This window comes from Eretmochelys imbricata, chromosome 8 (genome assembly GCF_965152235.1).
Source record: "Eretmochelys imbricata isolate rEreImb1 chromosome 8, rEreImb1.hap1, whole genome shotgun sequence".
Lineage (NCBI taxonomy): Eukaryota > Metazoa > Chordata > Testudines > Cheloniidae > Eretmochelys > Eretmochelys imbricata.
Window position 1 is genome coordinate 56,794,252 of NC_135579.1, and position 27,386 is coordinate 56,821,637.

Below are 27,386 nucleotides of genomic sequence, written 5' to 3' on the forward strand. Positions count from 1 at the left end.
AAGCAAACTCAAGAAATGTAGTCTATATGAAATTGCTATAAGGTGAGAGCATAACTGGTTGAAAGACTATACTCAAGCTGGGAGGGCATATCTCCAGGGATCCTGCAGCCCTGAGTCTGGTACTATTCAATATTTTTATTACTGAGGATGACAACAAGCTGGGATCAGAGTAGCAGCTGTGTTAGTCTGTATTCGCAAAAAGAAAAGGAGTACTTGTGGCACCTTAGAGACTAACAAATTTATTTGAGCATAAGTTTTCATGAGCTACAGCTCACTTCATCCGATGCATGATGAAGTGAGCTGTAGCTCACGAAAGCTTATGCTCAAATAAATTTGTTAGTCTCTAAGGTGCCACAAGTACTCCTTTTCTTTTAACAAGCTGAGAGGGGTTGCAAGCACTTGGGGGAACAGGATTAGAATTCAAAACCAACCTTGAAAAATTAGAGAATTGCACTGAAATCAACAAGATGAAATTCAATAAAGATAAGTGCAAAGTACCACACTTAGGAAGGAAAAAAATCAAATGACAAATATAAAATGGCAAATAACTAGCAGTAGTTCTGATGAAAAGTAACTGGGAATTATAGTGGATCACAGGTTGAAAAAATCAACAATGGCTGCAGTTGCAAAAAGGCTTATATCATTCTGGGGTGTATTAACAGGAATGTCGTATGTAAGATATGGTAAGTAATTGTGCTGCTCTACTCGGCACTGAGCTAGAGTAGTGTCCAGTTCTGGGTGCCACACTTTAGGAAAGATGTGAATAAATTGGAGAGATCAGAGGAGAGCAACAACTGGGTGACGGGGCAACAAAATGGCAGATGAAATTCATTGTTTATAAATGCAAACAAATCACATTGGAAAACATAATCCCAACTATACATATTAAATGATGGGGTCTAAATTAGCAGATACCACTCAAGAGAGATCTTGGCATCATTGTGGATAGTTCTCTGAAAACATCCACTCAGCGTGTAGCAGCAGTCAAAAAAAGCTAAGAGCATGTTGGTAATCATTAAGAAAGGGATAGATGAGACAACAAAATGTCATATTGCCTCTATATAAATCCATGGTACGCCCACATCTTGAATACTGCATGCAGATGTGGTTGCCCCATCTCAAAAAAGATGTACTGGAATTGGAAAAGGTTCAGAAAAGGGCAATACAAATGATTAGGAGCATGGAACAGCTTCCATATCAGGAGAGATCAAGATTCAGACTTTTCATCTTGGAAAAGAGACGACTGAGGGGGGACATGATAGAGGTCTATAAAATCAAGACTGGTGGGGAGAAAGTAAATAAGGAAGTGTTATTTACTCCTTCTCATAACACAAGAACTAGGGGTCACCAAACGAAATTAACAGGAAGCAGGTTTAAAACAAACAAAAGAAGTATTTCTTCACACAACACACAGTCAAGCTGTGGAACTCTTTGCAAGAGGATGTTGTGAAGTCCAAGACTATAACAAGGTTCAAAAAAAGAACTAGATAAGTTCATTGAGGATAAGTCCGTCAATGGCTATTAGCCAGCATGGGCAGGGATGGTGTCTCTAGCCTCTGTTTGCCAGAAGCTGGGAATGGGCAACAGGGGGTAGACCACTTGATGATTATCAGCTCTGTTCATTCCTTCTGGGGCACCTGGTATTGGCCACTGTCGGAAAACAGCATACGGGACTAGATGGCCCTTTGGTCTGACCCAGTATGGCCATTCTTATGTTCTAACAATAATGATAAAATGTTTAGACATTCTGACCTATGAGGAAAGGTTTAAAAAAACTGGGTATGTTTACGTCTAGAGAAAAGACAACCGGGGGAAGGGAGAGAGAACACCTGATAAACAGTCTTCAAAATATGTTAACGGCTGTTATAAAGAGGATGGTGATTAGTTCCCCATGTCCACTGAAGGTGAGACAAGATATAATGGGCTTAATCTGCAGAAAGGGATTTAGGTTAGATATTAGGAAAAACTACAAGGGTAGTTAAATTAGGAAGGGGTTTCCAAGTGAAGTTGTAAATCCCCATCACTGGATGTTTTCAAAATCAGGTTGGACAAACACTTGTCAGGGACAGTCAAGGTTAACCTGGTCCTGCCTTAGTGCAGGGGGCTGGACTTGACCTCTCGAGGTCTTTTCCAGCCCTACATACTTATGATTCCATAATCAACAGCTACCTTCGAAGTTTTGTTCACAATTATCATTCTTGCACATCACCGCTAGAAGAGATTATTCTGCAGGGCAAATTATGCCCTGTGCACAACCCCATATCCTTGATAGATGTGATTAACTGGAAATTTGTGTAGCTCCTGGCGATAAATCGCTGTCTGTACTGGCGCTTTTCAGTGCTAAAACTTTTGTCTCTCAGGGGTGTTTTTTCACACCCCTGCACGACTAAAGTTTTAGCACTGACAGCGCAGTGTGGACACAGTCTTATATTTGTCACTGAAGTCAACTGATATGGCTCAATACAGAAGGAGAATATCTGCTGAATAAGAATGATGCCAGTGATTTTTACAGTCACTTCTCAAGATCAGAACTTCATTTCAAAGGGATACCAGAATTTTAAAAATCTAAGATGTGTAGCATTGTTACAAGAACACCTGGGATCAGAACTGTTCCAAGAACAGAAATGTCAGATTATAGGCCATAAAGATTATACATCTTCACAGGCTGGTGTAGTACCTGAAACTGCTTATAATTTTTCAAATAGACTAGATTTCAAGTTCACAGTGTACCTAAATATGACAGTTTAGCAGTAAATGACTTAACTGGTTAGATTCGGTTAGTCCATAGCTCAGTGTTAGCATTTAGCAGTCAGTAGCTTCCAAAAGCTGTTAAAAAATTCTTAAATGCAAAAGCCTTTAATTCATTCCTACAGTTCAAAACAAAAAATATAGACATAACGACTAGACAAAAAAGAACCCACAACTTACATTCCTCTTTCACCTGATGCTGGAGTAGATTTGAGTGTGATCTGCCTCTGCTGTTCCGCAACCTATTAGGTGTAAGTGTTTTTGTAAATTATATGCTTCCATAGCTAAATATTAAGCCAGCAGGCTCTATAAAACAATCCAAAAATGCAATTTTGGTTACTACTTCAGTAGACAGATCTCTTTAATTACAATTGTTTCAACTACGGATTTGGCAGTATACCATTTCCATGCTTACTCTCAAATATTCTGAGCTTGCTCAAGGAAGTCAAGTATTTTCTGGGATACCCTTGATAATGCAATTTTTTTAGACAGCCAAAAAGAGTACTGATTAATTCTGTTCTATTGGAAAGAACTATATTTACTGTAGGACCAGGATGCAAGCTCAAAGTTTCAGTACGATAGTCCTGTCATATTGTATATGCAAATAAGACTGCTGACAGAGCCAACAAGAGGAGCAATGTTTGAACTACTCCTGTGGTGAAACCTAGTCAGTAAAACAATTATATACTTTTGTTAGCAGTGGAAAGTTTGAACCCAACCAGAACGATTTTTTGTTATTAACTTCTAATGCTCTGAACAGCTGTTTCTCTTCCTTCCAAGACCAACTTGCTTTGGGAAACTGGAGGTGGTATGTACTGTTTCGGGTTTCCAGCTGCATTATTCTGGGGATTAAAAAGGTTGGAAGCCCCATGGGAAGAAGTTGTGTCTGTTGAATTTCCACCTGCTATCACAGATATGGTATAAGGGAAGGGGCACCACACAGGAACTATTCTAATTCACAACTGCTCCGTTACTGTGAACTCAAAGCCCACACATTGTTAGACACAGACTATTCCGTTTCACTACAAATGGTAAAGCTAACAAAAGCTTCACATATCTTGTACCTTACCTTATTAGTAGACTCTGGAGGCTCATCTCGCTGTTCATGGTGCCTCTCCTGTTGCTCTCTTAGCTCTCTCTCCAGGCGGCAAATGCGACCTTCATACTGTGATTTGAGTGCACTCATCCGCACCTCCAACTCAGTCTTTTGCTCTTCTAATGCACTGCTCTTTTGTTTCCACTCGTCATTTTCTTTTGTCAGCTGTTCTTTTGTACCTAACCAAGTAACAAAGCATTCAGTCTCTTCACCGTAAAACTGCCTACCAAGTCTTTGTGCACGGAAAATCTGTTTGCTTTTATAATTTAATGAAGTACTTTAAGCAGAGACCTATGTGTATTAACACATTGTAAGTGATAAAACTATTTCTTAGTGATAACTTGTGTGATTTTTTGAAAATAAGGCTAGCAATTGTAAATTTGAAATATCGAAGGACTGTATGTTTTCTCCAACCATCAGAAAGCAGTAGTTTCATTTCTTCCTGATTAACACTGAACTTGCTGAAAGAAAGGAATGTCCTTTGTACTGGTAAGTTGTGTGGGATAAATACCTGGGTGCTAAGCAAGGACAATATCCTCTGACTCATCTAAAGTAACTCTCAGATTAGTTATTGGCCATTTTAACTGATACCAAGCCAAACATTTTTACAGCTTCCAACACTATATAACTAACTGTATATAGCTGAAAAACCTGCCCAAGGAACAGCTACATTCAAAGTTTAATTTTAGAAACTTATGGTTTACATGATAGTTAATTTCTCACTAAAGTTTACCCAAGAAGTTCACATTTTCTCCAGGGTTTCAGCCCAGGAAACTTTTCCATAAAACCAATGAAAAAAATGGAAATCCCTTAAGGCAGAGTAGAGTAGCTCACCAGCTAACTGTGCAATTTTCTGCTTGGCAGCCAGCAGGGTCTTCCTAGTCTTTTCCTCCTTCTCAGTTATCTGTTGCCTGAGCTGTTCTTCTTGTGTAGTTCTCTCTTGCAAATCTTGATGAAGACGAGAAAGTTCTGACTGTAGCTGAGATATCTGTTCCTGAAGACTTCTGGCTTCACTTTCTTTCTCTGCTATAGTCTGCAGCAAAAAAAAGAGATAATTTAGCTACCAGCTATAATAAGCTACCTTAAAACTAGTGGTGAGTGCGTCAGACACAAAACACAGCCCAATTAGCTGAGATACTAACTAGTCACTTTAGTTAAGATACAGCGGACCCTCGCTAGAGTGCTCATTGCTATAGCGCAGATTTGCATATAGCGCGGTCATGGCAATGGATCCCAAAATTTAAATATTTAAATTGGGATCCATGGTAATGCGGCCCCTGCTATAATGCGGTCCCCGGTTAATGCGGTACCGCGCATGGATCCCGAACCCCGTGTTCTAGCAAGGGTCCGGTGTAGTAAAAGTTCTCAGTGGTATAATACTCCAGCTCCACCAACAGAGATAGAGACAGAACACATACTTTACGAACAAATCTTCATTGTACCCTGTGAAGTGCTTTCAAAACATACGTAGAAACTAACAATATTGCTCTCTTCTTACCTTCTGTAAATTTTCAATCTGATTCTCCAGGGCTTTTGTCTTTACCTCAGCCTGGCTGAGAGACTCTTTCAGTTCCTGTATTTCCTGGACCGAAGCTTGCTGTTCTTGTTCTTCAGCATAAGACTGAGTTGATGTCTCAGCAACCACCTGAAACATTGCAAATTGATGTCAGGTCCGGGTTGTACGTTTTTTGTTTTGTTTTTTAAAAAGGAGCCATCAGATATAGAAAGTTATCACTTCCATACACAACACCACCAGATGGGCACTGATCATCAGAAATGGTCTAAGCAGGATACAGAAAGGAATTATGATGCTCCCTTAAGAGCTGAGCTTCACATTCAAACAACATACAGCATCAGAGGAGTAGCCGTGTTAGTCTGTACCCCAAAGCAACGAGGAGTCCGCTGGCAGCTTAAAGACTAACAGATTTATTTGGGCATAAGCTTCCGTGGGTAAAAAACCCACTTCTTCAGATGCATGGAGTGAAAATTACAGATACAGGCTTGTGCCAATACATATTTATAACTGTATCTGTAATTTTCACTCCATGCATCTGAAGAAGTGGGTTTTTTACCCACGAAAGCTTATGCCCAAATAAATCTGTTAGTCTTCAAGGTGCCACTGGACTCCTCGTTGTTTTTGCACATACAGCATATTATTCTTTGGACATTTCAAAGTTAAAGCCAGAATTTTATAGGCAAGTTTTGGTATCAGAAGTAATGATATTATAAATAGTAATACCTATGAAGACTCTGCTGAGAGTGCACTATTCAATTTCTTAAATAATCAGAATTTACATCTACCTTGTCATATTGCGCTTTCAGCTCTTCATACTGAGTCTTGTATCGTCGCCCAATTTTCTTGACCTGTGTTATAGTTTTGACTTTTTCTTGTATGTCAGCCACTTTATTCTCTAGCTCCTTCTGAAGAGTGTCCTTTTCAGTTCTTATTTTAGTTAGTTCATCTCTGAGGGTCTGGACCAGATTCTGGCTTGTAGTCAGAGATGCGTTAGATCTAAACACCAAAATTGGATGAAGAGATGCATGAGATCTTGCCAAGAGATAAACAAAGTCAGTACATTTTGATATTGCTATATTTTTGTAATGTCATAATTCACCATGAGTGAATATATATTCAAAGCAAAGTACCCACACTAAATCAAATTATAAAAGTTAAATTTGGAGTCATTTGGCTACTTATTTTAAATGTCCTGTTTCCAAATAAATTAACACTTCACTTTTTATAACTACTGAATAAAAGGCGTTAAATTGCTGAACAAACACCAAAGGCTTAACACTTATATAGGGGCATTTAGGAGTTTTGTTTTCAAATGTCGTCTTATTTTAAATATTACATAGTAAAACTGACTTTTAGTATGCAGAACTTTCCAAAAGTTTCCTTATACTGTACCTTGCTATTTCTGCTTTAAGCCTGCCTGTTTCTTCGCTCATCTGTTGTATGCGTTTGGTATTCGCCTCTTTCTCTGAAAGGAGTTTCCGATATTCTTCAAGATCAGAGTCTTTCTGTTGGCTCAGTAAATGCTGAAAGATATTTATAATCTGATTAGTCTTGATTCTTGCAAAAAGAAAACACATTTCATTCTACAGAATCTATACATGTTGATGATTGTTGCTTTTGTGCTCTGTCAATGGTGGTTTAGAACTGCATTCTAAGTTAGGCATGAGATACTGTATAAAAAAAGATGACCATGTTTACACTAAGGTATAACCACTAATGTATCACCACTGTTGCACAATTGTGATAAATCTCAAAGAAAGTATACCCCTGAAAGGTATCACTGGAAAAGTTTCAGAGTGGTAGCTGTGTTAGTCTGAACCAGCAAGAACAACGAGGAGTCCTCATGGCACCTTAGAGACTATGGCGTTTTAGCCCACGAAAGCTTATGCCCAAATAAATTTGTTAGTCTCTAAAGTGTCACAAGGACTTCTCGCATTGTTTTTATTTGAAAAGTTGTAATCTGTTGAACAATGTTATCCTGTTTATATGCGTGTATTATCATTGCATATGAAGTTATGAATCTTTGCTCTGTGTTTGTATCTTAAACATGTTTTATTCCTGGGTAACACCCACAAGACAGATTTACATCAACACCAGTCAGCCATGGTTGATGAACCATTAAGGAGAATCAACTCTTCCAGTAGGCCCCTTCCAACTACACCTTAGAGAGCATGTAGACAATAGATGACTCATGAATCGGCAAGGGCATGTAGAACATGTGATCCTTGACTCCATGTTTGAGACTAATTTTCCATGCACATGGACTGAGAATATAAATGGAGACTGTGACATTATCTCTTTGTCTCTTTCTTGCTCCACATCTCTGAACTATAATTTCGATAAGAAAGGGAAAGCTTTAAACAATGGACTGAGGACCCCCAACCCAGAGAGACTAATTACAGACTGGCCGATTTAACATCACTGCTATTATCCTGATCTACAAACTCTGATATCAACTGTAACGTATATGATTCATTTTAACCTTTTAATCACTCTTCTTTTCCGTTTTTTATGAATAAATCTTTAGTTAGTTACTAAAGATTGGCTGAAGCATGTTTTTTGGGTGAGATCCTGAAGTATATTTTGATCTGGGGGTAAGTGGTGGGTTCTTTGGAACAGGAAGAATATAATATATGTTATTTTTGGTTTTAATAATCATTTATCACAGATAAATAGTTTGTCTGGGTGATGCATGAGGGGCTAGAGGGCCTTAAGGGGACTGTCTGTGGCTCCATAATAACTAGTATGGTAATTTGGAAGCACACATTTGTTACCGGCTTGATGAGGTCTTAGGATAGAATACACCACCAGCCTGGGGTATATGCCCTGTATTCTGGCAGTCTGACCTCAGATTGGCGCTCTTAGCTGTGTCCTATACCAGGCAGAGTGACAAGGCAAACTCATGTTATCCTAACAAATTCAAGCCTTCTTAATACATATTCACTGGTGATGTTTCATAAATCAAATTCATTTCAGTCTTCCACCACTTTTCAGGAGATGGGGTTGATCTACCAGCATTTGAGTTTTTTCATTTGGACATCCTCTGTAAAAAGACGCACTCACCTGGGTCCGGGCTTTCCAACGTTTGACATCCTCTTCCAACAGCTTCTTTTCTGCCTGAAGCATTCCACTTTTTTCACTTAGCTCAGCATTAGACTCTTGTAAAGGTAGGATGTCTGCCTCTAGCTTACGCACCTGGAAAATCATCAGGTGTTAAAATATACCCCCATCTCACTGGGGGATCAGAGGGGATGCTGGTCAGACTGGCAGAGTGATGTACAGCCCAGAAGGAGACATGGGAGAGCACATGCCTGAGAAGGCCATGACTAGGGCCCTCCTCCTCCTGGGGTTCTCCACTGGCCAGCCAGGGGAGAAGTGGGAAAGCTGATGGATGGTGGAGCACAAAGGCCAATTTAAACCCCTTTTGAGGGTGTCTCCACTGGCCAGTGCAGATAAAGTCTGAAAGATGCAGCACTCCCAGAAGTAAATGACACAAGATTTCACTGGTGGACCTTGTGCTTGTAAAAGAGGAGGCGTAAAACAACTTGTGGTCCCCCTTAATATCTTCTACTTGCTTTATGGGGGTGGGGGGAAGAGGACGAGAAGATTCAGAAGTGAGCTGAGTTCTAGGGATAGACTGATGAGGGTCAACCCTGAGTTATTGCTTACATGATGGGAGTGGGAGCCCTGTAAATCACACTGGACACCATTAAATTCCTGGTCTGTGAGATAGGCCACATATAACACTCGGCAGAAGTGCTAAGTTAATAAAATTGTGGCCCACCACTTCAGCCCATCCCCTGATCTTTCTTTTATTTTAACGAGTGTCCTGATCAACGGCATATTGTTAATCAAGAGTCACTATTGATTTTCTACTTTATTTAAAGCTGCCTGCAACTTTCTGTATAGTAAACAGGGCCTTGTCCTCTGACATCTTAATTATATTGAAAATCCTCTCAGTAGTGTGATTGTCTCCCACATTATTTATAATCAAGTTTTACAGCATACAGTTATTGCAATTAGCAATATGTTATATGTCTAACAAACCCAGATGTTGATTCATTCAAGTTCTCCTTCAAATACTGAGTGTCTGAGAATTTTGTGCGTAAGTCTCATCGCTAACCTTTGCCTGCATTTGCTGTAGTTCTTGTTCTAGCCTCTCCTTCTCTTCTCTCAGCATCTTGTTGGTTTCTATCAATACATTCATGGTTTCTGTCTTTTTCATTAGTTCTTCATGCTGAGCAATTGTTTTTGCTGTTATCTGTTAGGTCAAAGAAAATCATCCAAATAACTGGTTTAGCTTTCTTTGGACATAAACATTCAAACAACGTTCATTGGTATTAGACTTTAGAAAACTATCACTGTACATAAAGTCGTGTAAAAACTTTTTAAAGAGTTAGATGAAGAAATTAATATATTGTTTAAAAACCCTGAAAATAGCAGACTTCCCCATGTGATTCTCTGTACCACTTCTCCAAACATTTCTTTTGACTGCTTCCTAAATATCTGTTCTGCACAACTATACATGTTAAAACAAGTTTTCAAAGCATAATTGCTATCCTGCTTTTGAGAGCAAGTTCATGGGGCTAGGAGCAAAGAGAGTGCAACTGGACAAATATCAATCCCATTTCAAATACAATGGACTCTTGCACACTTCTTAGCTTTTAGCTTATGTTTACAATGCAGATGACAGGCATGCTTCCCAGCTCAGGTAGACAGACACATGCTAGCTCAAAAAGAGCTCTAAAAATACTGCTATAAATAGCAGCATAGTTGAGGGTAGCACAGATGGTGGCTCAGGCTAGCTGCCTACGTACATACGCAGGGGATCTGGCTGGCTTCAGTCTCTGACTGGTCGACTGAGCCACTGCCTGGCTACACTGCTATTTTTAGCAAACTAGATTGAGCTAAGCTAGTACTTCTGTCTATCCAAGCTCAGAAACACTCCCAGCTGCACAGACGTACCCAGTTGAAGTAGGAAAAGACATGAATAAGGAGGAAGACATTTCAGCCAGTTGTTGAAAGCGTAACCAACAGTTCATGTACACACCTGCACCTTCTCTCTCTCTGCATTCAGACTATCATGCAACTCCTGGAGCTCCCTTTCCAGGTGATCCACCCTCTGACGATAACGCAAGCTCTCCACCTGGGCCACCTCAAACCTAGTTTCTGCAATCTCCTTCTCTCGGCGTATAAATCTGTAAGAAAGGGGGACATTTGAACTTAAGTGTAAGAAGGAAATTTAAATCTAGACACCCATGTCAGAATGAGGCCAGCTGCTAAAAGAAAATAAAAATGGCAGTTGGCCGAAGAGACCCAAAAGCAAATCCATATACCTACCAATAAATAGAGGAAACAAGAACACTTGATCCTACTCTGGGAAGGTGTCACTCTGTGGAATGTTCTTGGCACCATCGTTTACCAGGAGGTACCAGGCCCTCCAGACAAGTCTCTGCCTTACATCTTTTCCATATGATAGCTGGGACCAATCAGCAGTTGCAATTCCACCTATCTCTGCTGCTACTGAAGCAGGGGAAAGGCTGTCACCATAGCTAATACCATTTAAAAATTAATCCACTTTAATTTTGAAATATTCTGTTTTCCAAAAAAGAAAATGAAGATGAACTAACCAGTTCAGCAACTGAAATTACTCACAATGACTATGGAAAATAGTTTAGGATTAAATTTACCGGAGAATTTCTAAGATTTGTTCTTGTGATTTGCCTTCTTCATTAAGAGAAACATTCAATGCACTTGGCATGGCTTCCTTCACAGAGGTCACCATCTTGTCACTTAGATTTTCCAGTTGCTCATGTAATAATCGGTTTTGTCTTTCTAAGTCTTCACAGCGAGACCCAAGCTTTGAAGTTTCATCCTACAACAGAATATTTTTCTGTTTGGTCATGATGAATTTTAATTTGCATAGGTCTGAACACTACAGATATCTATACACTTCAGAAAAGCCAGAAAAATCCTACCTTTAACATTCTCTCCCGCTCTTCCCATGAGGCTTTGCACTCCAGAAGTGCAGATTCAGCTTTCTGAGTAGCTTCCTCTAACTGCTGCCTTATTGCTGAATTCTTAGCAACTTGACTTTTAGCAGCCTGCAAGGCCTCAACATCAGCAGCATGAAGCATCAATTCCCGCTCATACTTATTTTGAGCTTCTGAAGCGATCTTTGCCTGTGAGAAACAGTGTACTTTGTTATTTCTTCAAGTATATCACATACCCTCCATAGCTTTCCATACTTGTTAAAAAGTTACATAAATACAAAAAGGGAAATTTCCCAATATTAGACTTGTCTTCTCTTGCAGATCAATCCTGATAAACAAAATAAGCCACCAAAAATAAAATCTAAGCCACCTCCTCAAAGTGACCCTATCCCTTAACCCATGTGATTCTCAAAAGCCTGAGAAAAACAGATATGCAGATCTGAATATATCCCTAAATATTAACACTGACAACCAGCTGGATGAAAACCCCTTTTATAAGCCCTTTCACCAGCCCTCTTCCTTTAAATTCTGCATCGAGAGGGATAGGAGCTTTTCAAGCACTTCTGCTGATTGCAACTATGGAGAGAGGTAAATACAAAAGGGGCGGGGGGGGAGGACCAGCAAAAGATTGATTCAGTCTTATTATCTGACACATGAAAACCCCCAGCAATTAAACACTCAGTCTAGATTAACTACACAATTGAGTTTTCTGAAAGAGTTATTAGAATTTTCAGATGTAGAAAAATAAGCATGACTAGGATTCACTGTAAAAAACAGCAGTTACTTGACACCAAACTTATCTTCTCAGAGTATTGGCAAAAATGTTTTGCTACAGTTATTGCTGCTAGCATGCACTCTAAGTAATTGTCAAAATTGGGTTTGGAAAGAAATTTTCCCCTAGTATATATGGGTGAGAACTTTAGTTTTCACCTTCTTCTGGAGAGTTAAGAAAGAATTCATTAAGATCAGTTAAGTACACCCCACAGTCAGTGTTCCCTCTAATTTGTTAAGTCCATGTGTTGAATGAATTTTGTTATGTGCACCAATATGGAGGTGATGTTTGACACATCACCTTCACATTGGTACACATAACAAAATTCATGTGGTGGGAGTGTGGCTGAGGGGATCGGAGTGTGGGAGGGGGCTCAGGGCTGGGGCAGAGGGTCGGGGTGCGGGCTCTGGGGTGGGGCCGGGGATGATGGGTTTGGGGTACAGGCTGCCCCGGGGCTGCGGTGGGGAGAGAGGACTCCCCCAGACCTCTCTTGCTGCAGCAGCTCAGGGCTGGGGGAGAGGCACCTCTTCCTGGCCGCAGCAGCTCCAAAGGGTCTGGGCAGGGCCGAGGGAGGGGCGCATCTCCCGCGCGGCAGGTCCACACTGGGGCCTTATACAAAGTGCAGAATTTTATATTCAAAAGTCTATTTAATTAAACACTCTAGTTATTTAAAATTTAGATTACATCAAGGCAATGAAGTACCAGGAAATGCAGTCTAGGAAACAATCATGTCATAAGAATGGATGAACTGCTCCTGTAATACCCTTCTATTTCCACTAATTTCTCTGACCAACTGCACTGAAAATTAAACTCATCCTTGGCTCCAGACAGAGACAAAGCTATCAAACTTCATCTGGCCATTTATAGCTAAAACCAAAACCTACCTGTTCCTGACAGTCACGCCTGGCCTGCTGTTCATTATTTATTGCTGTGCTTGCTCTTTGAAGAGCTTCCTGGACTTCAGATTGCACATTAGAGAGGCTCTTCTTCAGTTCAGATAGCTATAGAAAGGAAATAAAATTGAACAGACAATGTAATTTATTAAGTACTATAACACAACATGAAGAAGCAATATGAAGAGGTGAATAATTTAGAGGTAAAGGAGGAATTTTAAATGGTTATAATCTGGTGAAATTTAGACTTTGGCTTATTAACATAATAGAGCCATTTTTGTGCGAATTCAGGTATTCCGAGCTCCGTTTTCAGAAATAGGTAACTGTGCTTTCCCAGCTGAGTTCACATCAGTGATGCTGGTTGCACAGCAGTCTTGTTAATTTCAACTCCAACAGGAAGAAAATCAGCCATTTCCCAAATATAAAATGGAAAAATTAAAGGGTCTGGATGCCCTAATTTTGGTATACATAAACGAACACCGCATCTTGGTTTTGCTAGTGTGACAATGCTATTTCCTTCAAGCACTGATCAAAGTATAAGACAAGACAAACAGTGAAGGACTAAGTAGATAAGAGTTTAATATATGTATTTATATATTTTAATATAGCATCCTTCTAATTCAGTTACACTCCTGTAAATCCTTTTGTGAAATTAGCATTGGAAATTGCATTGCTTTCCTTTTCTGCATAGAAGTTAAAATGAAAACTACAATTAAAGACTAACTGCAAACATATTCTTGTAGACACAAGGAAGGTGAACATTCAGCACTCTATACCTGTTGCTCCATGTTCTCTATAGCTTTACGTTTCTCATCCTGAAGTTCTTGCTTTTCCTTTTCTGCCTCCATCAGTTTCTTTTCTAGCTGGGCTTGATACTCAGAAGAATCCTTCAAACGTGCATCAACAGTTGCACGAACTTCCTCTGTCACCTTCACAAAAAAAGTAATATCAAAAAGGTCAAGCCATCAGTAAAAGTTTAGATCCACACACACTACAGGGTACATGAGATCTGCTTGTGTTCCATACTTTCCTTATAAAGATTCACATTTTATGTTTCACATTCATGCAATATTCATTTTAAGCCAAAAAAATGGAATCTTAATCTCAGTTAGCCAAATGTCATGGGAAAATTGGAAAGTATAGCTAATGGTATTTTTGAATCACTCAGGATATTTTCAACATCCCACTGGGGGCACTTTTGAAGAGCACAGTTTCAGATAACTAGGTTTGGATATATATCAGCTGAAATATCTTATTACATATTAAAGTTTGTAAAATTTATAAAACTCATGCCTCAATGAAATGTTTGCAGTAACTATTGGAGGGGAAGAGTACTGAATGCTGGACACAGAGCGACATGTACTTGATCTGTTGGATGCCACAATTTTAGTAAAAATAATAATTTTGTCAGGTAATCAAAGTTCTATTTGGGTATTCTCTGCTTTGACAAATCAAGAATCTAAAAGACACACAGACGATTTATAACATTGGGCTGCATTTGCAGTTTAGGCAGTGATGTTTTTTACAAATAGGATGTGGTTATTTGCCTTCATGCTTGAAGTGTGCCTAGAAAGCATTCTTTCACATATTTGAAAAATTTAATCCGTTAGGATAAAAAGTGATTATTTAGAATGTATACATAAATTGTATCTGATTCATATGCAATGCCTACATTTCCAAAGGTCTTGTGAGGGCTGAGGCCACTTGCTAGTAGAGAACTTGGAGACAGTCAGGCAAAGAGTCAGCCTTCCCTCAAATTTACAGTTCAGTTATATTAACATATGGGCATTAAAGTATGCAGGAAGACTGAATGTGCAGTTTGCTTGAAACTCTATTTACAGTAAGTGCTGAAAAGGAATGGTATAATTTCACAAGACCCTAACAGGCAGTGCAAAATACTTGCTTCTGATTGTGACATCCCATGAAACAACACAGGCTACAGAATTCCTCATAAGTAAGAGTACTAATACAGTGAAAAATATGACCAAGATGTACACTGTTATATTTAGCAAGTAATGTTAATGGCTAAACATATTGACACTTACCTGTTTTTCTTTATTAAGGGATTCTTCTAAACTAAGAACCATAGCTCTGTACTGTTCCACATTACTAGTAGTAGTCTTCAATCTTTCCTTCAGGTCATTAACTTGTTCCTCAGCTTGTCTTAGTCGACTAACAAGATCATCCACATCCTCATTTGCACTAGGCTGTCCTAAGATATAAAAATTGTGACAGGGTCGGGCCGGATGGCTACAGGAGAGTAATAGAAGGCAGATATATTAGCCCCAGGTTAAGTAGGTCCCTCTTCCCTGGGTAAGGTAACAGGGAAGGTTCCAGAGCAATCAGGAACCTTCTGGACACAATTAAGACACACAGGCTGATTAGAACACCTGCAGCCAATCAAGAAGCTGCTAGAATCAATTAAGGCAGGCTAATCAGGGCACCTGGATTTAAAAAGGAGCTCATTTCAGTTTGTGGTACGCATATAAGGAGCTGGGAGCAAGAGGTGCTAGGAGCTGAGAATGCATACTGTTTGAGGACTGAGAAGGACAAGCATTATCAGACACCAGGAGGAAGGTCTTATGGTGAGGATAAAGAAGGTGTTGGGAGGAAGCCATGGGGAAGTAGCCCAGGGAGTTGTAGCTGTTGCATAGCTGTTCCAGGAGGCACTCTAGACAGCTGCATTCCACAGGGCCCTGGGCTGGAACCCGGAGTAGAGGGTGGGCCCGGGTTCCCCCCAAACCTCCCAACTCCTGGTCAGACACAGGAGGAGCTGACCTGGACTGTGGGTTCACGAAAACGGCCAAACTAAGGGATGCCGTGAAGCTCCAAGGCGAGCAAATCCGCCAATAAGCGCAAGACCCACCAAGGTAGATGAGGAACTTTGTCACAAAATGCATAAATTTATAAACTAGTCTTTAAGATGTAAATTATGTCCAAGATATACCTTCTGAAGGTAAGATGAGCAGTGACATTGCTTTGTGATTTTCACAGGAAGCAACTTAATTTCACCAGATATTACCCTGGCTGTACTTATTAATTTTTGTGGTGCTGCAAGGGAGAAGTGAGATGAGACAATACATGAGGGTAGTCTGGTAAGACTAGCCTTATAATTAGAGCCCTGTGATTTCTGTAAATATGAAGTCCCACGAAATAAAATGAAAAACGTACGTAAAAGAAAATAAAGCAACTGTGTCCTCCCAGCCAATACCTCATCCTGCAAGGGTGGCTCCTGCCCCACAGGGCTGGGCCCAGTTCCCTGCATTGTGACCTGATGCATGGGGTGGCAGTGCTGCTCAGGCTTGGCCCAGCAACCTTTCTGTCATGACGTGATAGGGTCCCCAGGCCAAATCTGAGTGAGTGGTGTTGTAACCCAAATTTGCAGTACTATTTGCTCAAATTTGGCCCAACTGCCCTCCTACTGCCATGGAGGGGTGGCCAGGCAAAACTTGAGTGGTGCTGTAACCCTGTTCACCAGGGCACAATGCCTGGAACGGGAAGCTGGACTCAGCCCCATGGGGCAAGAACAACTGCTGCTGCAGGGTGAATGTTGGGTGGGCTCACCCTGAAACCCCACAAGGCCTCCCACCCACCACGGGACATGAGAACTTCCTCAACCCCCTACCTCTCCATGGAAGGGCCCTCCACTACTCCTGTTGGGATGGATAAAACAAAGTAACACAAAGTTTCCCAAAAGTAAATGAAAAACTATAAAAAGCTTTAACAAATTTTATGTGTCTCTACTTATAATCTTACCATGTCTTCTAAAAGATAAAGTGCCCTTTCATATTTGGAGGAGAATGTACACATTAAATTTGAACATTTTTTAAACTCAGAATTTTTTTGGGTAATAGAGGAATAAAAAAGTATTTTTTTTTAACAAGTAAGAATTTTCAGGATTCATAAATTTCTTTAAAACACAGTCAAACTAAATTATTTTCCAATGAATTAGAAGTTTTCCTTTAAGGCTAAGAACAAACATGAAAAATTTCAAGCCAAAAGGATTTTTCTTTTAGAAAATCCTAAGCACTAAATAAAAAGCAATAGCTCATGAGGTAAGTGCTTTCTCATCTGTAACTATTGCTAAATATATTAATATGTTTTTCTAAATGTTGCACAGTGGAACAAATGAAAATAAGTTCATAATCAAAATGTCATAAAATCTTGCATCTTAAACACACAACTAAAGCATACATGAAAACAGGGCTTTTAAAAAAGTTAGTTGCTACCTGTTGAAAGTACACATCACAAAATCTGCAGCTTTAAAAGATACAAGGTAAAAACACTGGCCCTAGTGAAGTCAATGCGGAACCAGGATTTCACCCACAATCTTACATTGCAATTATGACATAAAATGCAAGTTCAGAAATTTCCACCCATTACCCTAAGACCACTACCGAGGTCTAAGCAATTAATTTAGATGGTGAGGATGAGGAAGTATAAGATCAGACGTATTTAAGAAATAGCATTTCACATAAAAGGTAAGCTTTCAAGTCTACATAGGAGGCCTATTCATTTGTCCTATTTTTAAGTCGGGTCCAACTGAATTCTTTTATACCTCATATTGGTCAAACTGTATCTGAACATGTTGGAGTAATCAGAATGGGGTTTTCTGATTTCAGAGACTATATTCCTAGATTTACACACAACACTGGACATAACTCACTCTAGTCTCCTCCTTCATTGGGCAGCTTTCAAACTGGTAAATGTTTCAGTAAGTCACCATTTCTCTTTACCTTTACCAGGAGCCTGCTGGGATGTCTGGGAGGCTAACTGAGCTTCAATATTATTCAGCTGCTGTTTCAATGTGGCAGTCTCTTTTTGGGCATTCTTCAGCAGTTCCTTTGTGTTAAGGTGACGGTTCATTTCAGTCTCAAGTTGTCTCTTAGTATCCAACAGATGAACCTGTAAAGGCAGTGTTCTTGAGTCTGCAATACCTGACACATTGCACAAAAATCCAACATAATTAATACAAGACAACAATGTAATGATTAAGCAGATCTTGTAAGCTGGTAAGCAATTTCATTTATTTTTCCCTTAAACACCAATTAGAAAAAATTGCTTACAAGTACTCACATCTTGGTTTTTGGTAAGCACATGCCTTTGTTCCACCTCATTCTCTAGTTTCTTCTTTAGTTGGGATATCTCACGCTCTAGTTTCTCTACCTGGTTGTTGAGCCTTTGTTTAGTCTCTGTCTCAGACCTCTCCAATATCACCTGATAAAAGCATGAAATGTGAATGCTACCATGTGGAACAATTCAGACAAGTGAAGAAATCCTAATCACTTAGTATGAGTTAATTCCACACCATTCCTGTTACCCTCACCCCCCCGCACACACACAAAAAATTATGCAACACACAATATGCTGTATCAAGATGTTACAACTAACACAGCAGAACTTGTTATCACCATGAAAAGCGAGTTTATAGTGCCTGCCAAATTTTTCTTGTAACTACACAAATCAAACAGCATGTATTTTAAAAAAGATGTGTTATTAAACAAGCGTTCAGTCATCATTAAAGATGAATTTGTTAGGAATGTTATCTTAAGCAATTATTTATGAACCAAGTACTAAACACATCTCAGTGTAACAGGAAAACAAAATTAGTAGGTCAGGCAGTCACCAGAATCAAGTTTGTCAGAGTTAATGAAACAAGTAACCACTTTTTTGATCTGATCCACAATTTATAGTCAGTTGCATTTTAATGGTTATATCATCAATGGAAGGAGAATAATTCCTTGTCTTTTGAAAAGTGCACAAAAACGAAGCCCATACTGATAACAGTATTATTGCTCACTGATGAAATTGCTAAGTAACATATTCAAGTAATGAATGTTTATTTATGACTTGAAACAATGATTGCTGTTTAATGGCCTGATCCAATGCTTATTGAAGTCAATGATTTCATCAGGCATTGGATAATATCTTGAAACATGCTATTTTCATCAGTATTTTTAAAGCCCTGAATAGAACGTGCCAAGTCATCATACTAATTCCTGAAAGATCTGACAAAATGAAGTGTTACACATTTAGTGTTATCAATTGAAAAGACTCTGTCTCCAGTTCACATGATTTTTGCTTCCAACAAAAAAGATGGCATTTGATTATACCTGAATAGTTCGCAGATTAGTAAGCAGTAAATTTTGTCCCCTTTGCTCAGCTAATAAAGATTCTCGCTGCTGGGTCAGACGAACTTCAGCCATCTTCAAGATATCCTTCTCTTTTTTCAAGTTCTCTGCTCTCACCTTTAAAAGAGCAAATTACAAATGAAAATTTAGCATCTTAACAGCAAATCTGTGCATTAGTTAATTTGGGCAAAATTTACCTACTGTATAACTTCTTGAAAAAACAAACATTATAAACAGTCAAGTACTCTTCTAAATGTAACCAGGCTTAAATTTCTGAAGTTTAACAATCTAAGTAAATAAGTTTTAGAATTACAAAACTTTAGCTAGCCGACTAACATTAACCAAAAGCAAAAGCTTCACTCTATTCATCAGTAAAAAAAAAAAACAGCCCTTAGAACAGTTTACTGAGTCTCTAAGTATTTGTGATGGTCAACAAAATATCTCACACACATGTTCCAGCATGGACATGATTTTAACAGCCAGTGTTTTCACAAGACATGAAGTTTTAAGAGATTTAGTACTAGATACTACTGAATTCTGAAATTTCAGGTGGTGTGAAGCACTGGTTCAAATTCTAACAGTTTTCAAGACAATGGAATACAAATTTACTGTGTCACTATACTAAATTTGAAGTGTGTACGAATACAGATTGCATGAAAATGTTGTACAATCACCTCTGCCATAGCCAGCTTTTCATTAGCTCCCCTTAAGTCCTGGGTCATGGTATTAATTATCTGTTCCTGTTTTTGAGTTGTTGCTGTGAGCTTTTGCGTTCTCTCCTGAAGAGATGTTATTTCTCGACGATATCCCTCAACATTGTCCTGCAGCATCTCATAACTTTAAAAGGAACAAACAAAAAAAAGTATTTTATATTCCTGAGTTAAATGACTTACACTGAATTACAAGGAGGGTGCATACACTCACATGAACATGCTATGTTTACATGTACCAGTTTGAAGCATGATTTACAGAGATATTAGCCTTGTAAAAGATTAACTGAATTGGAAAAGTAAATGCAAATTAAATAGCTTTCTCTAAAGTGCTGGTCTATTTCTTATCAAGTTTCTGAATATGTTGAATATTTGAGTTAATATCGTGCAAGTAGAAAAGGAGTACTTGTGGCACCTTAGAGACTAACCAATTTATTTGAGCATAAGCTTTCGTGAGCTACAACTCACTTCATCGGATGCAAGCTCAGGAAAGCTTATGCTCAAAGAAATTGGTTAGTCTTGAAGGTGCCACAAGTACTCCTTTTCTTTTTGCGAATACAGACTAACACGGCTGTTACTCTGAAATCTATCATGCAAGTATGGCTAGTTCTTAAATAACGACCAATTAACAAAGCTAAACAGACTTCTCTTCCACTGACAGGCTAGTTGACTATTCTATTCAATACTAGTTGAAGCTCCTCTGGCTTTAAAAACAAAGTTTCTCTCTCTCTCTCTTTGGCTTTAACCCAGAAAGTTGTATTTCAAATAAAGGATCCAAAGTTTCATGTTTAGGTTGTTCCCTTGTTGGATTTCTTGGTTTTTATTTTTAAATAAAGAATTTATTAGGGGTTCCCACTTTGGATTAAGTAACCCTGGCACTTTTTTTTTTTTTTTTTTTTTGAGTAGCAACATGCTATCCATTTTGGGCTTTTTGCGGAATTATAAAGTAGCCATGTAACAATGCACCTAAATTTGCCTGTGTGGCAACTGCCTTCTCACTCAATTGGAAACATGGGTATTTTATTAGCAGTTCATATCAACAAACATGCTATATAGTCTAACACCAAGCAATTAGCTTGTTTTCTCACATGTAAGACAAGAAAATGGAGTTCTATTTGGAAATGTAATAAACACCAAATTACCGTTTGGAGGCAAATTCAAGTTGGGTGGACATCTTAGCATTCTGTGACCGCAAGTCTGTGACTTGCTCCTGAAGTTTTTCATTTTGTTCATTTAGCAGCTTGTCATTCTCTGCCTTTTCTTTTCTGTAGTTCTCAAAAACTTCCCGCAGCTACAGTAAGCATTAAGGAACAATCATTAAGAAGATTACATTGTGAAAAAAACAAATTATTTGAAATGTTTACCGAAAAAAATACAGTTTACCTGTTTAAGTGCAGCCTTAGCCTCTACTGCTTCTACTGACTCAGTCATTGACACTGGAGCAGGAGTTGACATGGCCTGAGGCATACTTGAACGTTTTGGGGTTGATGTAAAAGAAATTTCCTCTGGCAACATACTTGAAGCTTTATAAAAATAAAAACTACATTTTAAAACCACCAAATATACAAACAGAAGATTGAATCTCAGTCACTTGGTGTTGGGAAGGCTAGGAGTTCTTAGAGCAAAAAACTTATATATTTCATATTTTCCATATGCCATCTAATGATAAACACTGAACAACACAGACCAACTAAAAAAAGGTTCCAATCCTCTCTATGCATCATTTTAGAAAGCTATCAACTACTGTGAAGTTCTTTGACATGTGGAAACTTATGAGTTGCTAACACAAGCCTAACCTTGCACTGGAATGACAACTCCAGTTGTCTGAGCTAACAGTACACGGTACATATCACGCTGACGAACTATAGAGTCTACAAGCTGCATCTGAACATGACGTGCTTCACGCAGTTTCTCTAACTCATGGATGGCTTCCTCAAGTTGACTCTGCAGCTCAGAAATTCTGAAACAGAGAAAAGACAGGATTTTGTTTTCTTTTTAACTGTATTTAGACAGCAATTATTATTAGCCATGATGGCGTTTTTACAGAAGCATTTAAACTATTTAATCACAATAGGCCTTCAAAACTGTTTAGTCCATCCTTGGAACTTTAATTAGTATCACTGGGAGTTCTGAGCAAAGATACATGGACTGGACAAGGCCCTTGGACTTGAACAATTTTTCTTTTAAAAAGTGAGCAAACATGACTACCTGGCTTAGTCAGAGTCACATATTGGCAGATGTCCTATTGCTCATCTTATTTGAGCTCTCAGTTGTTTTAAATTTGGGGTATAATTACAGTACCTTGTTAAACTGACAACATAGAAACATGCAATCCATTTAGCAAATACAAAATATGTCCCGCTATGCCACGGGGGAGGGCTATATGCCAGTCAATTGGCTGGGTGCCCCTTCCCACATATATTGACAGGCGATAAATTGGATAATACAAAGAAATAAATTCCTGCACTTGGAGCTGTGGGGGCCTGTGCCTGCTGATGGTCCATGTCCTCAAAATGTCTCGTGGCCCTCAATCAGCTAACCCTGATGGGCTGCATGTGGCCCACAGGCCACAGGTTGCCCACCACTGCTCTAGGCTTTGGCTGACTGGCATTGGTCCCCATATCACGGACCCGCTTAAGAGATGGGATTTTTTCACCTTCCATGAGCATCCACTATGTGTAGGCCACAGGTTTGGAGGTTTTGCTATTATTTAGGTTTTCTTCACATAGTTTCAAAGCACCTGTAACTTTATGGAGGCAAGAGACAGATTTGAAGACAGTTGGCAGTTTTTCAAAGAGACATTATTAAGGGCATAAGAGGAAACTATCCCACTGCGTAGGAAAGATAGGAAGTATGGCAAGAGACCACCTTGGCTTAACCAGGAGACCACCCTGTCTTTACCAGGAAATACAAGAAAGTCCTACAAAAAGTGGAAAATATGTCAAATTACAAAGGATGAATATAAACAAATAGCCCAAGTATGTAGGGACAAAATTAGAAAGGCCAAGGCACAAAACGAGATCAAAGTTGCTAGAGACATAAAGGATAACAATAAAACATTCTACAAATACATTAGAAGCAAGAGGAAGACCAAGGACAAAGTAGGCCCATTACTCAATGACGGGGGAAAAACAATAAAAGAAAATGTAGAAATGGCAGAGGTGCTTAATGACTTCTTTGTTTTGGTTTTCACTAAGAAGGTTGGTGGTGACTGGACATCTAACATAGTGAATGTCAGTGAAAATGAGGAAGGATCAGAGGCTAAAATAGGGAAAGAAGAAGTTAAAAATTACTGAGACACTTTAGATGTCTTCCAGTCACCAGGGCCTGATTAAATCCACCCTACAGGGTACTAAAGGAGCTGACTGAAGTGATAGCTGACCCATTAGCAATTATCTTTGAAAGTCATGGAAAACAGGAGAGATTTCAGAAGACTGGAAAAGGGCATATTTTGTGCCAATCTATAAAAAGGGAAATAAGAACAACCCGGGGAATTACAGACTGGTCAGCTTAACTTCAGTACCTGGAAAGATAATGAAGCAAATAATTAAGCAATCAATTTGCAAACATCTAGAAAACAACAAGGTGATAAGTAACAGTCAGCATGGATTTGTCAAGGACAAATCCTGTCATACCAACCTGATAGCCTTCTTTGACAGGGTAACAAATCTTGTGGATGGGGGGGAAAATGGTAGACATGGTATATCTTGACTTGATTAACATTTTGATACTGTCTCGCATGATCTCATAAACAAACTAGGGAAATGCAATCTAGATGGAACTACTATAAGGTGGGTGCAAAACTGGTTGGAAAACCATTCCCAGAGTAGTTATCAGTGGTTCACAGTCATGCTGGAAGGGCATAATGAGTGGAGTCCCGCAGGGATCAGTTTTCGGTCCAGTTCTGTTCAACATCTTCATCAATGATTTAGATCGGCGTAACCAACCTGTGGCTCTGGAGCCACATGTGGCTCTTCAGAAGTTAATATGTGGCTCCTTGTATTGGCACTGACTTCAGAGCTGGAGCTACAGGTGCCAATTTTCCAATATGCTGGGGGGTTCTCACTGCTCAACCCCTGGCTCTGCCACAGACCCTGCCCTCACTCCACCCCTTCCTGCTCCCTCCCCTGAGCCTGCATTGCCCTCGCTCCTCCTCCCCCGCCCCACGTCACGAAAAAGCTGATCGGGAGGTGCGAGGAGGGAAGGGGAGGCACTCATCAGTGGAGCTGCTGGTGGGTGGGAGGCACTGGGAGCGGGGTGGGGGAGCTGATAGGGGGCTGCTGACGTATTACTATGGCTCTTTGGTACATTGGTCAATTCTGGCTCCTTCTCAGGCTCAGGTTGGCCACCCCTGATTTAGGTAATGGCATACAGAGTACCCTTATAAAGTTTGCAGACAATACTAAGCTGGGAGGAGTGGCAAATGCTTTGGAGACTGGGATTATAATTCAAAATGATCTGGACAAACTAGAGAAATGGTCTGAAGTTAATAGGATTAAATTCAATAAGGACAAATGCAAAGTACTCCACTTAACAAGGAACAATCAGTTCCACACACAAAATGGGAAATGACTGCCCCGGAGTACTGCGGAAAGGGATCTGGGGGTTATAGTGGACCACAAGCTAAATATGAGTCAACAGCGTAACGCTGTTGCAAAAAAAGCGAACATCATTCTGGGGTATATTAACAGGAATGTTGTAGGCAAGACATGAGAAGTAATTCTTCTGCTAACTCTGCACTGACTAGGCCTCAACTGGAGTATTGTATCCAGTCCTGGGTGCTACATTTCAGGAAAGATGTGGACAAACTGGAGAAAGTCCAGAGAAGAGCTATAAAAATTATTAAAGGTTAGAAAACATGACCTATGAGGGAAGATTGAAAAAACTGGGTTTGTTTAGTCTGGAAAAAAGAAGACAGAGGGGACATGATAACAGTTTTCAAGTACATAAAAGATTATTACAAGGAGGAGGGAGAAAACTTGTTCTTAACAATGGGCTTAAATTGCAGCAAGGGAGCCTTAGGCTGAACATTAGGAAAAACTTCTTAATTGTCAGGGTAGTTAAGCACTGGAATAAATTGCCTAGGGAGGTTGTGGAATCTCCATCGTTGGATATTTTTAAGAGCAGGTTAGACCAACAACTGTCAGGAATGGTCTAGATCAGGAGTTCTCAACAAATTTTTTGGCGGCCTCAGTGCAATTTTTCCTAAAACACTTAATTAACTTTAGGAAAAACAAACCAATTTTAAAAACCTGATTTTAAAAACCTTCCAATGATGGGAATTTCACAACCTCCCTTGGAAGCTTATTCCAGAGTTTAACTATTATTATAGTTAGAAAGTTTTTCCTAGTAACTGACCTAAATCTACCTTGCTGCAGATTAAGCCCTTTATTTTCATGTCATGTTACTGGCAAGTATGAAAACTTTGCTGAAGGAGGAACATTTACCTAGATGAAGTTGTTTCTTGTTCCTCCCTTTCTCTAGCCTCCCCAAGCTCCCGAAGAGCCACCAAGAGACGCTGATTCTGCTGCTGAAGTTCCTCAATATTTCTGTAGGAGACGAGATGCTGGGATATTACTTCAGAAGAGCTACTGATGTCAGCAGAGCTCACTTCTTCATCACGAATTACATGATTGCCTCTGGCTTCCTCAAGTTCCATTAAAAGCACTCTCACCTGAAAAAGAACATTCAGAGGTTATAAAACTGTAACTTACATTTGGTTTTAAAAATGTATTTTTACAGACAAACTGTTTAGAAGCAAAACACTTGAAAGTTCTGTATTTTCTAACTTTCTATAAAGTATTCTGTCTAGAATTAAAATTGAATAGCAGAGTTTTCTTTACAAATATGAATTAAATTTCACTAAAGCCCTTTGAGGTTAGTAGGAGTTATCCTCATTTTACAGTGAGATAGAGGTTCAGTCCTTTGTCCAACGCTACAGAATCCATGTTAGAGATAGAGCTTGAACTCAGGTATTCCTGGTTCACAATCCTGTGCTCCGATCAGTTGACCTTCCACTCCCACACAAACAAAATCCAATTCATATTGGAATTTTCCATGTCAGACATGCATCATGTTCTCCCAAAGATGACTTCAACTTTTGATAATTTGGACTTAATCTAATTTTATAAGCAGAAACGGAAATAGTACACTGCCCCAGGGAAATGCTTTTAAGGACATCAGCAACATCAGAGGTGTACTTCCACAAAGTCAATCTCAGAATGTATAATACAGCAACTGATCACTGAGTTAACAAGAGTGAGAGCACTCCAGTACTGTATTAGGAAAAAGAAATGAGTAATATTTGTTCTAACCTGCTGTGAAAGGTCTTTCACTTGTATTTCCAGTCTTTGGTTCTCTCTTTCCAGTACAGAAGCATGCTTATTGGCTTTATCAGTGTCCTCTTGCAAACGCTGAATTTCCTATAAAAAAAACCAAATGAACTTTTATATAAAACATCTACAAACTCAGAATTGATTAACACTTCCTGCTACAGTGATCATGCCAAATATGGTGAAATAACTAGTAAAAAAATACAGCTATTGTGCCTCAAGGCAACCAAGTATTTGTTTTCTCATTTGAGACTAGAGTCTGAGTGTCTTTTTCCACAATCAAAATGAAAAGAAACCAAATCATTACTTTTGCAAATTATATTTTAATTAGTTTTTGTAACGCCACACACTAAAATTATAGGATGAGATTCTTCAAAGCTGCCTAAAGGATTTGGGAACCCAATTTCCATGATAATTAATTGAAATTGGAAATCTAAATCCTATGTTGCTTAGTTACTCATTAATTCCCTGTTTTGATACCCCCTTGCAAATTAAGATCAAATATGTAAAGCCTTTGTTATAAATTTGTTTTCTTCTCACAGAAGGTCATAAGACTACAGGTAAACACACCGTTCTAGAACTGCAACAGAGATCATGAACAATCTTGTCCATAACCACTCAAGAACTGGAAAACACAAAACAGTTTCTTTTGCACAACACATCATTTAGTAGAATCCATTCACTTATGTTTACAAATTTATTTTTTAATATCCACACTGACCTTCATAGCTTGTTCAAGCTTAGCAGACAAACTGGCTACAGCTTTTTGTGACCGTTCATACTCTTCACGTTGACGTTTTAAAATTGGTGCTTTGGCTTCCACTTCCTGTACTATTTCATCTAAATACTTATTAATTCTCTTATTTTCCAGCTTCTCCAGAAGTAGCTGATCCTGTGTTTCCACGTACGCATTGTAAAGCTGTGTCAAGAAAACATGTTTTTTTAAAAGTGTAACCAGTCACCTCAAAACACACTTATTTAATGATTACTATTTCACACATTTGATATACATGTTTTACATCACGTTCTGTAACACATTTTATATTCAGGTAATCTTTTCAACTGCATTCACTGAGTTGAATAACTAATTGGTTTAAGCTTTATATTAGTTTATGATGCAAATATTCTGTGATGTTATCGTCCCTATTGTTAAATATTTGCCATTTTTCAAGTTCTAGTGTAACTACAGCAATGT

The 27,386-nt window shown here is 39.0% G+C and overlaps 1 protein-coding gene across 3 annotated transcripts in view; it reads right to left on the reverse strand.

Moving 5' to 3' along the window:
• Positions 1 to 27,386, reverse strand: part of TPR (translocated promoter region, nuclear basket protein) — a 73,594-nt gene that overhangs the window by 26,481 nt on the left and 19,727 nt on the right. For all 3 annotated transcript variants that reach the window (XR_013346800.1, XM_077823580.1, XM_077823579.1), the window contains exons 12-35: positions 26,913 to 27,110; positions 26,174 to 26,281; positions 25,307 to 25,533; positions 21,656 to 21,819; positions 21,243 to 21,382; positions 21,002 to 21,150; positions 19,824 to 19,986; positions 19,132 to 19,266; positions 18,095 to 18,235; positions 17,755 to 17,923; positions 15,064 to 15,230; positions 13,795 to 13,947; positions 13,010 to 13,126; positions 11,339 to 11,542; positions 11,051 to 11,235; positions 10,411 to 10,558; positions 9,484 to 9,621; positions 8,424 to 8,555; positions 6,753 to 6,883; positions 6,146 to 6,356; positions 5,343 to 5,489; positions 4,679 to 4,877; positions 3,818 to 4,023; positions 2,929 to 2,990 (exon numbers count right to left, since the gene is read on the reverse strand). Coding sequence is in view for 2 of the 3 variants with exons in the window: in XM_077823580.1 (XP_077679706.1) it covers positions 2,929 to 2,990; positions 3,818 to 4,023; positions 4,679 to 4,877; positions 5,343 to 5,489; positions 6,146 to 6,356; positions 6,753 to 6,883; positions 8,424 to 8,555; positions 9,484 to 9,621; positions 10,411 to 10,558; positions 11,051 to 11,235; positions 11,339 to 11,542; positions 13,010 to 13,126; positions 13,795 to 13,947; positions 15,064 to 15,230; positions 17,755 to 17,923; positions 18,095 to 18,235; positions 19,132 to 19,266; positions 19,824 to 19,986; positions 21,002 to 21,150; positions 21,243 to 21,382; positions 21,656 to 21,819; positions 25,307 to 25,533; positions 26,174 to 26,281; positions 26,913 to 27,110 (3,794 nt within the window). In the remaining variant the exon portion in view is untranslated. The remainder of the gene's footprint in view (positions 1 to 2,928; positions 2,991 to 3,817; positions 4,024 to 4,678; positions 4,878 to 5,342; positions 5,490 to 6,145; positions 6,357 to 6,752; positions 6,884 to 8,423; positions 8,556 to 9,483; positions 9,622 to 10,410; positions 10,559 to 11,050; positions 11,236 to 11,338; positions 11,543 to 13,009; positions 13,127 to 13,794; positions 13,948 to 15,063; positions 15,231 to 17,754; positions 17,924 to 18,094; positions 18,236 to 19,131; positions 19,267 to 19,823; positions 19,987 to 21,001; positions 21,151 to 21,242; positions 21,383 to 21,655; positions 21,820 to 25,306; positions 25,534 to 26,173; positions 26,282 to 26,912; positions 27,111 to 27,386) is intronic.